At 39.0% G+C, this 13,433-nt stretch overlaps 1 protein-coding gene across 4 annotated transcripts in view; it reads right to left on the reverse strand.

Annotated features, from left to right (window-relative positions):
* Positions 1 to 4,321: 4,321 nt before the first annotated feature.
* The window catches only part of phactr2 (phosphatase and actin regulator 2), a 53,028-nt gene continuing 43,916 nt past the window's right edge, over positions 4,322 to 13,433 (reverse strand). For all 4 annotated transcript variants that reach the window (XM_023274682.3, XM_023274686.3, XM_023274685.3 and 1 more), the window contains 3 exons: positions 13,072 to 13,209; positions 11,414 to 11,490; positions 4,322 to 9,163 (listed from right to left, as the gene is read on the reverse strand). In XM_023274682.3, coding sequence (XP_023130450.1) covers positions 9,148 to 9,163; positions 11,414 to 11,490; positions 13,072 to 13,209 — 231 coding nt within the window. In that variant the 3' untranslated portion in view covers positions 4,322 to 9,147. The remainder of the gene's footprint in view (positions 9,164 to 11,413; positions 11,491 to 13,071; positions 13,210 to 13,433) is intronic.

The raw sequence follows: 13,433 nt of genomic DNA on the forward strand, positions 1-13,433 counted from the left end.
CTATAAAGTGGAAACTGAGGTCTCGCCAGTGATTCAAGTCTCTGACAGTCTCATTTCCTCCCATCTATGTCTCTGCAATCTCCTTCCACATCTCCTCGAGCCTTCTTCCATCTCGAGCTCATTTTCTTGTGCTCTCCTTCAGACTCCGACTCCATTACGCCCACATTGTCTTTAAAATCTTGAAAGCCCATTCTCTGGCGGGACTGAAATTTGACTTTAATGGTCATTCACATAGAAACCAACACATTTCACTTTCTCAGAGGTGTTTGTTCGGGTTGTGGCTGTTTTTCTGAGTGTTTTCAGTGAAGGACTGGTGGTTCTGGGTGTGGAGGCGTCCTCTCAGGAGTACAGCTGTTGCAGAGATGGAGCTCTCTGTTGTCGTAAATGCTCAGATGAAGGCTTAATGTTAAGATTTTGTCAATAAATTCACAATAAAGCGATTCTTTCTGCTGTTTTTTCTCCACCATGGAGTGCTGATAGTGCTCTGGAGTGAAGATCTACAACTACAAACCAAAAGTTTGACCTCGTAGTGTTTCTAAATCCAAATTTAAGGTCAAATTTTCATGGAGCTTCATCTAAAAGTTAACATTTCAATCAAGGTGGCGCTAGAGGAAGGTTCAGAGACTCACTAAACTCATTTGGATTCATCTTTTGGCAACCAAGAACGTTTGTTTTCATTACAAACTATGCAACAGATGTATCTTACAGTCGTACTTTGGACCCACGTTCCTTTGAGCCACGCAACTAGCACTAAAAATACATGCGTCACCTTTCTTTTTGCAGAATCATTTGTCCTTTTGTAACCTAAATATATACAAAGCCACAGTCAAACAGCACAGGGAAGTCCAATGAAAGCTTCTCTGAGTAATTATGCTGTCATCTGCGCCACTTTGGCACAAGGAAGGTGTTGAGCAAAGTCAAGTTAAAGCCATTCTATGTTTTTTCTAACATCCAAGAAACGGCCTAATTGGCACTAATTGCTACACTTTTCAGTTTCCAGACAGGCTGTAAATTTCTCTCATAGCCTCTTCTTGTAACTTCAATGGAAATTTGCAAAGAAAAAAAAAAGAGTGTTGGCGCAGTTTTTAATCAGTTCAGGGAATTTGCAAGGAATGAGGTAACGTGTTTAAAACCCCAGCGAGTGTTTAGCCGCTTCCTGCTCACATCTCTGAATGGTAGAATTAGGAAATATAGTCATCATGAGCTCTGAAATCTGCTTCCTAAAACTGACTCCAGGGAGTTCAGCAGGCAGTAATACAGCGATAGAAACGAGAGGAGGGGGAGCAATGAGATTTCACGTCCATTTTAGCTGTGCATGTGCACGTGCACCGAGCCTCATCCGGTAGGGAGCTTCATGCCCCTCAGGTGAACTGATCGTAATCCAGCAACTGCTGGCTTGACTGGAAGCAAGGAAGATGAACACCTGACCTGTTCTTCTTGTACAGTGGAAAGCATCACGAGGAAAATACAAGGCTTACCGCCAGTATCCATCGGAGGTTATAACTTAAATACCAAACGTTATGCAGATGTCACAGTGCTGATAGCGAACAGTGAAGAAAATCATAGTATCTATAATTAATACAGAGAGCCAAAAACTTGGTCTGTCTTTAAACAAAAAGAAAACAGAAGTAATGGTAATTTCAAAGATAAATATCATCAGTATTTCTTGGTGTAACATAGAATTACACCAAGAAATACTAAAGCATGTTCATCATTTCAGATATCTGGGTTCATGGATGATATCAGATGGGATGTGTGAAACAGACATCAAATGTAGGGCAGCAACAGCATTTTCAGCATTTGTGAAAATTAAAAACACACTGACAAATAAGAGGACTCTCAGCTGTTACATTCTACCAGTTCTGACGTACGGATGTGAATCTGGGAACATAAATAATAAATTGTCAAACAAAATCACTGCAGCAGAGATGTGGTTTTACATGCTACGTGTATCTTATATGGACAGAATAAACAATGAAGATGCTTTAAAATGACTAAACACAAATTATACACTATTGAACAAAATTAGGAAATGGCAAGCAACATTTTTTGGACACATCATAAGGAAAGAGACCCTGGAATATATTGTCACATCTGGAAAAATTAATGGGAAAATAAATGAAAATGATGGACGGACCGACATCATGGCTGCACATGGAACAGGCAACAGTCACAATTCAGAGAGCAAAAGATCGGATTAGATCAGGGGTGGGCAATTAATTTTCACACATGGCCACATGAGAAACTTTGACGATTGTTAAGGGCCGGACCAGTACACTTAAAAGCTCTGCTCAATATATATCTCAATAAAAACAGTAAATGAAACAATACAATGATATAATGAAAATGTGGAACACAGAACACAACTATTTAATGAAAGATTTTGTTTTTTCATTCAAACTATGACTGCTGCCTATTGAGTTGTACATATTTACTATCATAAAGACATACTTAAAATGTGAAACTGATTTTCCAAGTGCTTTAATTACTTTTCAGCAGTCACTGTTTTTACAAACGAAGTAAGTAAGTCATCACTCAGAATTTATTCTACAACAATATGACCATCAGCTGGCAGAGATTTGAAACTTGCCTTATCATGTCAGTTTTTGTTCATCATGAACGCTATGAGGTGTTGTCAGTTTTTCTAAATCTACATTAAGATGACTGTGAAGCATAAAGAAAGACAACAGCTCCCCACTACACTTACAGCAATGTTCAATATATCTCAATAAAAACAGTAAATTACACAACACAATGATGTACAATGTCCAACTCTTGAATCTCTGCTCTCAGATCCCAAACTCGTTTAAGCACCTTGTCCAGGCTGATCCATCTGACAGCTGTCTGGTAACCATGTTCACTATCATCTCCTCCAAAAAGACAACAAACTGTCTGTAATTCAATGCTCTTGCCCTGATGAAGTTAACTACTTTAGCTACAACATCAGTCACGTGGTTGATTTTTAGCACTGACTTACACAGCACCTCCTGATGTATAATACAGTGCAAATATATCCGTTTCTGCTCTGGGTTTATTTCAGTCACTTTATCTTGCATCCGTTTCAAAAGTCCAACATTTTTCCCTGTCAGATTTGGACAGCCATCAGTTGTAACACCAACGAAATTTCTCCCATTTTAGCCCCAGCTTGTTCATGCGTGTACTTACCTCAGTGAATAAATCACTCACCGTCGTGGTTCCTTCATTGGCTGCACAGCTGCCAGCTCCTCCGTCATCTCAAAGGTTTTTGTTAGTCCACGTACAAAGATGAGTAACTGGGCTGTGTCACGGACATCACAGCTCTCGTCCAGAGCCAAGGACAAAACGTCAAAGTCGTCCACTTTGTTGTGCAGCTGAAGCTCCAGATTCTCTGCGATGCTCTCCACCCGCCTCGTTACGGTTCGCCTCCAAAGGGGCACATTAACGAACACTCCTTTCTTCTCCGGGCATATAAACGCTGCAGAGTCCACCAGACATTCTTTTATAAACTCTCCATCAGAGAATGGCTTACTGTTTTTGGCGATTTTGTAGGATATTAGAAAACTCGTCTTGACTGCTGCATCCCTTGATGTGAGCTTTGGTAAAACAAAGTCATTGCTGCTTTAGCAGTTTAGCTAGCAAACCTTCAGACATCCTCCCCGCTCTGCATCAGTCAAATGTTTGTACTTCTCCGCCATGTTTGGTCTCTAATGTCGATTCAGATTATAATCCTTGAGCACCACGATCTGTTCGCCACAAACTAGGCCACAGCTTTACCTCTGACTTCAGTGAAGAAATACTTGGAAGTCCATGCTTTGTTAAAAACTCTGCATTCGGAATCAATCTTTCTTTTTTGCCGTTTGCTGACATCTTCCCGGGCTGAAGCTAACAAACAAACCAATCAGCGCATAAACCTTATGCTAAGTACGGAAAGCACGCGCGAAAAAACGTTAACTTAGCAGACCTTTCAAAATAAAAGCAGTGCAGGCGTATTGCTTGCATGTATTGTGATGATATATATTTGCATTGACTTTTAATATTTTCCAATGACCTCATACGGGCCAGTCAGGGTCGTCCGGCGGGCCACATGTGGCCCGCGGGCCGTAGGATGACCAGGTCTGGATTAGATGGAGGGAAATGATCACCTATGCTGAATGGAATGGCACTGGATTGATTGATTGGATGTGCAAAAGCATTATCATGATCTATAAAGTGAGGAAGAGAAAATTACGTTAAAATTTCTGTCCGTTTAAGTTTACTGTTTGTAACCACATTGTTTTTCACACATTCCTCCTTTAGATTCAATGCTGATAACATGTCAAGAAAAAATAGAATGACAAATAGGTGATTTTTCGGGACTCTTTATATACAAAAAAAACACTATACACAGTTTTAACAGTAGCTGTTCTGGAGATATAATGTGTAACATCATTGTATAGCTTGATGAATTGTTTATGTCAAACATACAGTAAAAGGTGTTTAGAGCTCATGTGAAAAGAAAAAAAAAATCCAGTTCTGGGTCTTTGCTGCTCTGAGCACAAAATGCATCCATTTTTTCTGACTGTTCCTACATTTAACATCAAAAGATTTACAGCGTGACACAATCTGCAGCAAATTACGGTGAATTTTACCACGATCAAGAGACGATTCAAGACGACAGCAGCATCAGACTGACTACGGCTCGAGTCTGAAGTTAGGGACTGTTTTTCAACTCCCAAGTGATTAAGGATCCTCGAGCACCTTTACAACAGCAGACCTTCTCAAATGTAAACATTATTATTACCTGGTAGAACTGGACAGCATCGTGAATTATTCCTAACGGGGCACATTTTATGACGCATCGACTGGAATCTCAGAGAAATACTTTTAGAAATTCGGTCTGAGCGATAATGTTGAGAAATGTGGGGCGGCTTTAAAGCTTCTTTGGGTCTTACTGTCTGAAGATTTACAGATTGGTTTGCATTTCCCATAACGATGAGATGAAACAGACTGCAGCCATTTATGTTGTTTTACAGGACCTGGTCTTTGTGATTGACTGGTTAAGACTAAACACTGACATACCTAGTTTGGGATTTAAAATATGGACTTATGCATCAGTGCCTCCAGTGTAAACATCGGAATGGGCCAGACCAGGACTGTAGGTGCACTATATTAGAAGAGAAAATACCAAGCTGCTGCCTGGAAAGCACCTAAAACTATTTCAACCTGACTATTTAGCACTGACAGGCAGTATATAAACATTTCATAAATGGTGTAGACCAATATAATGTAGATAGAAGCTGATGTAAAGACATTTCAAGTGTAATTATATCTTTTCCTTTGAAGCATCCATGGTGTTATCATAGTATTAGATTCACAAGGAGGTTTTAAAGTCTTTATAGCTTTATGAATGTGTTTTTTTACTTTGGTAATATCTCCATATGGTATTTATTTCAGGATTTTTTTTATGTTTAAAGGAAAAAATTCTGCCAGTTTTCAGGCTGTGTAACCTAGAGTCGATTTAAAGCGTTTTGAGCAGAGTGCTGGGCGAGCTGGTGTGCTCGAGCTACGAGAGGAGGGGACAAATTTTAGTGGTTTAGAGTTACATCTAAGTTTTTTTAAGGCAGAAAAGGAATATTGTCATTGAAAAAAAACACAAAATATATTATTTCGATAGACAGACATGACTTTCTTGGGGTTAAATCAACAACTGACTAAAAACTTTGTCATTATTTTAAATTGCAATCATGCTAAGAAGTATTCATTAATACAGCAGTTGTGGATGCTTCATAGAAGAGTTAAAGCTGTTAAGAAATACATTTAAAACACAGAAAATGTCTTTATATGTGCTTGTCTGCTCTGCCATGCCATTTATGAACCGCTCTGAAATACTAAATAGTGTTTTTAGCATGTCACCAGTTACGTATTTGTCATCTTCATAATGGTGCTCGGCTTTTACTGAGCCACTGAAAACTCAAAAGAGCTTTCTGGTCTGTTTTACGGTCGATCTTCAGCTACTACTTAATTACTGATGCAACTACATTTTGTGAAATGTGATTAAAATCGGACACATGTAGATACAGCAATTATAACAGAGTTTAGGACTATTATTTCTAGTTTGTACAGAGTGAACTATGGACATCTGGGGAAATAATTCTAACCTTGATGTCAAGATAGGAATTTAAATTGCTTTTAAACTGAATACAGAATGACCAGAGGGAGTTATCTCTACCTATACTATGTCTTGTCCGGGGTCTGCCGAGGAAACAGGGAGGTTTAGTGGAGGCTGTGCTTGATATGCTGTCCAGAAACAACACCTAAATGTGAGCTGCACTGCTTCTATCTTAATTAGTATCTGGGGATGATAAAAATCAAAATAAGAAATACCACTTAGAGCCTAAAACATTCACATCAAAGTTGTACTGTATCATATTGGTAGTAAAACTGATTTCAATGTATGCACATGCTTGATATACATTCTGTACAAAATAATCAATATATAACAACATCAACATGAATGAATACTGTTGGTTCTTTTCCTTCGCTGTACATCATTTCCTTTAACAGCCCACGCAACATTCAGAAGCAGAAAGACTTAATCTGCCCTTTTCAGCTACTATTTGCAGGAATGACGAGTGTTGTGGAGGTTGGGGCTCAATTATGAGAACGCAGGCTTTTGGAGGTCAGCGAGCTCGATCTGTCAATCACTCATCAACCAGCATCTCCGCTCTAGTGGAAGTGGGCCGGGGGATAAAAGATTACTAAAGTTCAGCCAAACAATCGGTCAATAACACAGACAGAGAACATTTTTACCTGATCCTCTTTACACTTTGCATTAACATGCATCCTGAGTATTTGGATTTTACCTTGACAAGCACTTAGAGGCAGAATACATATGAATGCACCAAAAATGAAAAGCAACCCAAACCACCTCAGCCACAAGAAGTTATAAACGCACACACAACAAATTTAAGTGTATCCACACATTTAACCCTCTGAAAGCCCAAATTCACAGAAGCCGGTTTGAAAGAAAACTGCCAAAATTACAGCATTTATCGCAGCGTGAAATTGTAAAACCAGACGGAAGCAAAAGATTTTCATCTTTCCCGTAAACTGCTCATTTGTGATGAGCTGTTCTGTCTGGAAAAAGAATAAAATCTAAGCTTAAAATCGTGTTTCATCAAAATCACTTTATTTAAAACATAAATAACTCCCTTGCTCTAAGCAGATTCTGTAAAAAACTAAAAAAATTCAGCATTTCTCAGCAGAACAGAAAAGCCAGAAGTAACTCACTGCGACCAATAGTCACAAGACAAAATATTCAGAGAATTGTTGTCTAAATTAGACTGAACTGAAGGCTGTGCTTAGAGTAGATAGGAGACAAATGGAAAAAAAAAAAAAAATTAACAAGTAAAATATCTCTAATGTGTAGTCACAATTTACATGTTGACGTGAGGAAATGTTATACGTGGTTTTTTTTATTTTCGATTTTTTTTAGGATTTATGGCAATGTGTCTATGTCATACTGCACAAAAGCCATGGCTGAGCTGTTTCAATAGAAGTGCAGGACTTTATATTGCACAAAAAAATGAGCCTACAGTGAGTCATGAAAAATGTGACAAGAGGAAAAAATGCCTTTAACCTGCCTGGGTTTCAGAGGGTTGAAATGAAATCCTCAGTTCAGGATTTTGAACCTATAAACATCTTTCTAAGAGTTAAAAAAAAACATATTTAATCAATTTAATTAAAACAGATTAAGTTGGTAAAAACAAACTGATATTGCTGGATTCAAGGCGCATGTTAAAGCAAGGTGTAAAAGCAGGTAGGAAGCCTCTTCTTATGTAACTGTGACAGGCTAAAAGATTAAAGCGCTCTGGTCAACATTTGTTGTTTTTAAATGTGCTCTATAAATACACCAACTTGACTAAATTGCGAAAGCATGTTCAAGGAAATGGAAAATGAGGTGAGTGGTTAAACTTTCCCTGCCTATTCTCTGTTCCTAAAACCTTTATATAAGAAGTCCACCCGACGGAATCCAAACTGTGAGCTTTCGGTTCAGAACGTACAATCAAATTCCTGCTTTTTCTTTGGCACCACTGTGTGAAGAGCCCCAGCCAAAAGCCTGAAATGAAAAACTGTAGCCAAAAAAAATAAAAGAAGGAGATCCTCTAAAGAGCAAGTCGAGCACTTTGTGATCAGAGGTTTGCACTTAATAAGTCAACACAGGATATGTGACGGTACACGATCATCATGTATCATCAGAGGTGTGCTGAGGGGTTAGAATTGGCTGGAATAGGGGTGATTTCCATTGCACTTAACTATCAAAGCCTCCCTCAGCAGTTATAAATGTAACACTTCTTCATCTCCACAACCATCATCATCCCCTTCTATAACTCTTGTGATATAACGCCCTCTTGTGGCAATATACTGTAAGCATGTCCAAAAATGAACTGCAGTATTTCCGATTCAACTTAGAGGCACATCGGAGCAGAACAAACCGCCTCTCCTGCCCTCCGATCGATGACATAGGCACTGACATCAGCGTGACACCGTCCAATCACCCCCACTTCCTGTTCTGAGGAGGATGACCATATATGGCCATTTGTCAGTTTAGGCATACTTTGGCAAGTACACAAACTCTAAAGTACTCTTGAGCCACATTCACTACCACAGGGGGAATTTTTGCCTCCCTGCAACCTCTCATTAGGCCTGGAGTGAACCGAAAAACAAAGAAACAAAAAACAAAACAAAAAAAAACACCAGCTGGTTCTGATACTCCACAATAAATAAATGTTTCTGATCAGAGCACTATACACACCACTGTTCTGACTATAGATATGTGCAAATGTTTCACCGGTGCCTTAAGACACACCTGTAGCTGTCGTTATAGACATAAATACATACCATCAGGAGAGGCAGAACATTTTCACAGGAGACATTTTGACTTCGGTTTCAGTTTCATGAAACGTCCCGCTAAGCTATACAAGCCTCTGTAACTGGCTTTACTAAATGTAACGCAGCCACGTTTAAGGTTATCAGGCTATGACAAGCCAAAATATCTGCTGGGAAAAAGGCTGATTCCAAAGCAAAGTGAACTGAGCTGTGGACTGGGGGTCTGGAGTGCCAGGAGACTGCTGGGAGCTGTGGACCAGAGAGCTTGTGCTGCTGACGTCCAGGTGGCAGTGACAGCCTTTAGGGCCGATGGAATCTGAAAAAAAAAAAAAAAAAAAACACAAACACACAGGTTTAGTTAATGGAAATGTTATACCCATTTACACAATTAGGGCTGCAAATAACTATTATTTTCATTGTGGGTTAATCTGTTGACAATTTTCCAGAGTAACTGACTAGTTTTTTAGTCTATGTAATGTCAGAACATTACAAAAAAATCCTGATTACTTTTTCCCAAAGCACTAGGTCATGTCTTTATATCAAGTTTCCTGTCACAGAGGAGGAAAGAAGCAAAAAAAATATCTACATCTAAGAAACTGGAATCAGAGAATTTAGACTTTTTTTTTCTCCCCTAAAAATATACTCAAACCAATTAATTGATGATGAAAATAGTTGATGATTGTTCAGTTATTCAGCTCTATGCACAATAAAACAGACAATATACAAATGAGTCTAAACTAGAGGTAGACCTTAGGGTAGATCACACACATTAGAGCTGCCATTTGTAGTTTAAAACTTGAGAAAAAAGAAAATTTTACTTCAAAATCAAGACTCTCAGAATTCAAAACTCATTATGAATAAGCCTAACAAGCCGTGGCTTCTACTTCAGTGGAGGTGTTTTTAAAATGTTTGTTCATCTGACTGATTACACACTGCTGTCCTGTCGGTAGACCACTGTAGACTATTCTTTTTGTCTTTTATAACACAAAATGTAAGGAGCTGTGCAGAAGAAGTGGTGTGAGGCACCGTTTTAGATATAAAAATGAAAAAAAACACTAGATTATGGAACAAGGCAATTGCTTTATAGTATTATTACCTTTCCACAGGAATAAGGCTGGAAGGCGGAGCACATCAATGAATCTATTTGACAACATATTATAGTTTTATACTGCATTCAGCTGTTTAGTTATACAGAAAATATATATAAGGACAAATCAGAACCTGACTGTTTTTACTGCCGCTACATTTTCATGTGATATGGAGCTTCACTAAACAAAAACACTCAGGAATGTTCACCTTGAGATGCAGCCCCTGGCTTTACAGAATGAAATAGTGCTGCTGAGTGTTTTTACATCTGATATAAATGATATATCAACAGTTAAAGGTGCTGCCAGTTTCATAAGTTATAATGAAGTACAAAATGGATTGTACATTAGACTAAAATTACATACCCACACAAGCTAAATTATGAGGGAAAATTATTTAATTTCTTGATTTTTAAAGTGAAAAGAAATAAATACAAGCCCGACAGCAACACCGTTGTTTCCATCTCCTACTTGACAGCTGACAAATTGTTATGATCTCTTTGGTGATTGAGGCTACAGAGCTCAGTTTGAACTTATCTGTCCAGAGCAGTTGTTTCCAAAACCACTCTGTTCTTATCCAGACATTGATGCCTGACATGAGGTTACAGGTTAAGTTTCCTCCTGATGACTTTTCCATGTTTGTGCATCAATGCTGCCCCGCAAAAACACTGCTTAGCTTTCGTACAGTTTTATATGAAACTTTTGTTGCTCTCTTAGATCTCGTCTTGACTCCTGCAGGTCCCCTTAAGTGCTTTTTTTTTAATGACATTTCAGACAATGGAAATTACAAGCTGGAAGCACTTTAATATCTTTTTATAGCCTTCCCCTGCGCCATAGTCATTCATTAACAACATTTTCAGAACTTCAATCAGGTGCTCAGTGGTGCCACTCATGAACCTGCTTTAGAAGTCAAGTTAACAAAGTTCTGAAACTTTACGAGTAGAAGAGGGGCCAAACTTTTTCACATTATACTAACAGTAATCACAATTACTGTTTTTATTTTCAAATTTGTGACATAAAAAGTAACAAGAAATGAAGAAGTTGTTCAAGATCTCTTTGCTGCAGGATTTGCATTAACTGCTTTTCAGTTCATCAGTGGATGTGAACAAATGCTGAGAAATTTCTTCTAAACCATTACGTAGCTGTCTTAGGAATATCAATTTACTATAAGGAGTGGTAGTTCTTTCTTGTAGAGTTCTCCATGCACTCTGTACAGTGATATAAACTCACATCACACAGATCTAATAAAGTATGAGAGTGAACCTAAAGTTTATTGGCAATCAGTGCCTGAGGCTAATGAACGGGAGCTGACCCAGGTGTACATCATGACTTTAATGTGGATGGTGGAAATGGCTTTAGGGGACCAGAACAATATAATATTGATCAATGTGAGCTAATAAACAGCAAGATTTAGTCTGATAAATTACTAATGAAGCCTCGGAGCCGTGTTAAATGGTGGAGGCCATCGACCGCTTGAGTACCTGGTGAACTGTTTGCTGTCTTCATGAACCTCCATCTCTCGGCTCTTGAACTCATTCAGCTCCTTACGGATAGCAGCCTGGAGGAACAGAACACACAGCGGTTAGAACATGCCTCTAACATCTTCTAGTGTACCGTGTCATTCCTCAACATCAAATCACAGCATAAACTCAGCTCTGATTTTTTTCTCTGTCCCAGTGACGAGGCTTCTGGCTTCCAACACAAGTTTAAAAGGGCTCCAGTTTGTTCCACTGTAAAATCTGAAGGTGCTTAAGGGCTCTCATTTACAGTTTTTCATCTATTTATGCATAATTGTGATAATTCTGCACAACTGCAGATTTTGCTTAAGGGAACTATTCACAATCTGAAATGCAGTTAAAAAATGACTAGCAAGGTACACAGTGGAACAAATGTGTTCTTTTGGGGCTTCATTATGTCTGTTATTATCAAAGAGCATTAATAATAAACTATGTATGAAAAATTAGTGAGGCCTGAAGCCTGTGAGTGTTTAATGTTTAACATTTAGAGCAGTGAGAGAAGCAAGGACGGAGGAGACAGAGCTGATAAAATGAGAAATCCTTCTTTCTACATAGTCCATCCTAAGTGACACCGTTTACTTATGATGTGCTGCACAGCTGTATCACTTGTCAATCAAACTCACAACACGTATTGTCATATGTGTCAGGTAAGTTGATAAGATCCACCTGTGTTTCCTCACTCTAAGCTCCTCCTGAAGCCTCCTCTCTCCTCAAGGTGCATTTACATAATTGGAAGATCCTCCGTGATGTTGGAGAGGAAATGATTTCCAGGTCACAGGAGTAAAGAGGACATGAGGAAGCATAAAGTAACCTCATGAAAAGCACCTACTGTGATTATGGTGTGTTACTTCTCTGCTGTGTAGTTCTGAACATCAACAGCAGAGGGCAGGCTTGATACAGACATTGCCATCCAGCACACCCTGAGGGTCTTTCTTAAGCTATGAGGAGTTTTTTTAAGACATGGAAGACATTTGTATAGTAGAACTGGTACATACAGGCACTTATCTTCATTATTTCACTTCATGTGAGGTGAATTTTATGTAGAAAAACATACAACACACACATCATATCGGTCTGGTTGTGTTTTTCATGGTTTAGCTTAGGTTTAACCACTGAATTTCAATTAGGAGAATATGATAACCCACCCTGGCACAAAGCAAGGCCCATAAAGTCATGATTTTCTGGGTTTGGTGTGGAAGAATTCAAAGAGTCTGCACAGAGCCCTGACCTCAATCCCATCCAACACCTTCGGGATGAACTGGAACACCGACTGCGAGCCAAGCACCATCAGTAATGCTCTTGTGGCTGAATGGGGCCAAATTCCGGCGGTTATGTTCCAAAATCTTTCATAAATCCTTCCAAGGTAAGCAGAGGCTGCTACTGGAGCAAATTATTGTTCCTTGTTTTGATATGAAATACAAATCAGACACATATGGAGCTACTCTTCAGGTGTCCATAGGCTGTACTTTGGTGTCCACATACAGTGTTGTTTTGAGGTCTGCCATTCACCTATTAATCTCCCTAATGTCACAAATCCATAGATTGTGCAGTAATGGGAAGAAGCCGATGAAACCGTGATCATATGATTAAACTAAAAATGAACATTGTACTGACAACAGTACCTTGTCAGCTGGAGTAAGCCGTGTCCAGGGTTTGTCCGCCCGTCGGTCATAATCCTTGGCGTCTGTTACCTCCACGTATTCATTAAAACGCAGGATCCTCCGAGCGACGAGCTCTGCCACTGTAGGCCTCACACTCAGCTACACAAACACAACGAGAAAGACAAGATAAATTAGGCTATAAACACAAAAGGTCGCTTTAGTTTTCTGTTATGTCAAAATTTTGATCAAAACAACCAACTTCTCAGCTGAAAAGAAGAGTCTCAGTTCCAGCTGCATCCACTAGATGGACTTATCTCTCTGCATAAAGCATCTTTCCTGTCTTCTACCGTGACTCACAAGGTGGAGCAAAACATATTAGCAGC

The sequence above is a fragment of the Amphiprion ocellaris genome, chromosome 16 (assembly GCF_022539595.1).
Source record: "Amphiprion ocellaris isolate individual 3 ecotype Okinawa chromosome 16, ASM2253959v1, whole genome shotgun sequence".
NCBI classification, from domain to species: domain Eukaryota; kingdom Metazoa; phylum Chordata; class Actinopteri; family Pomacentridae; genus Amphiprion; species Amphiprion ocellaris.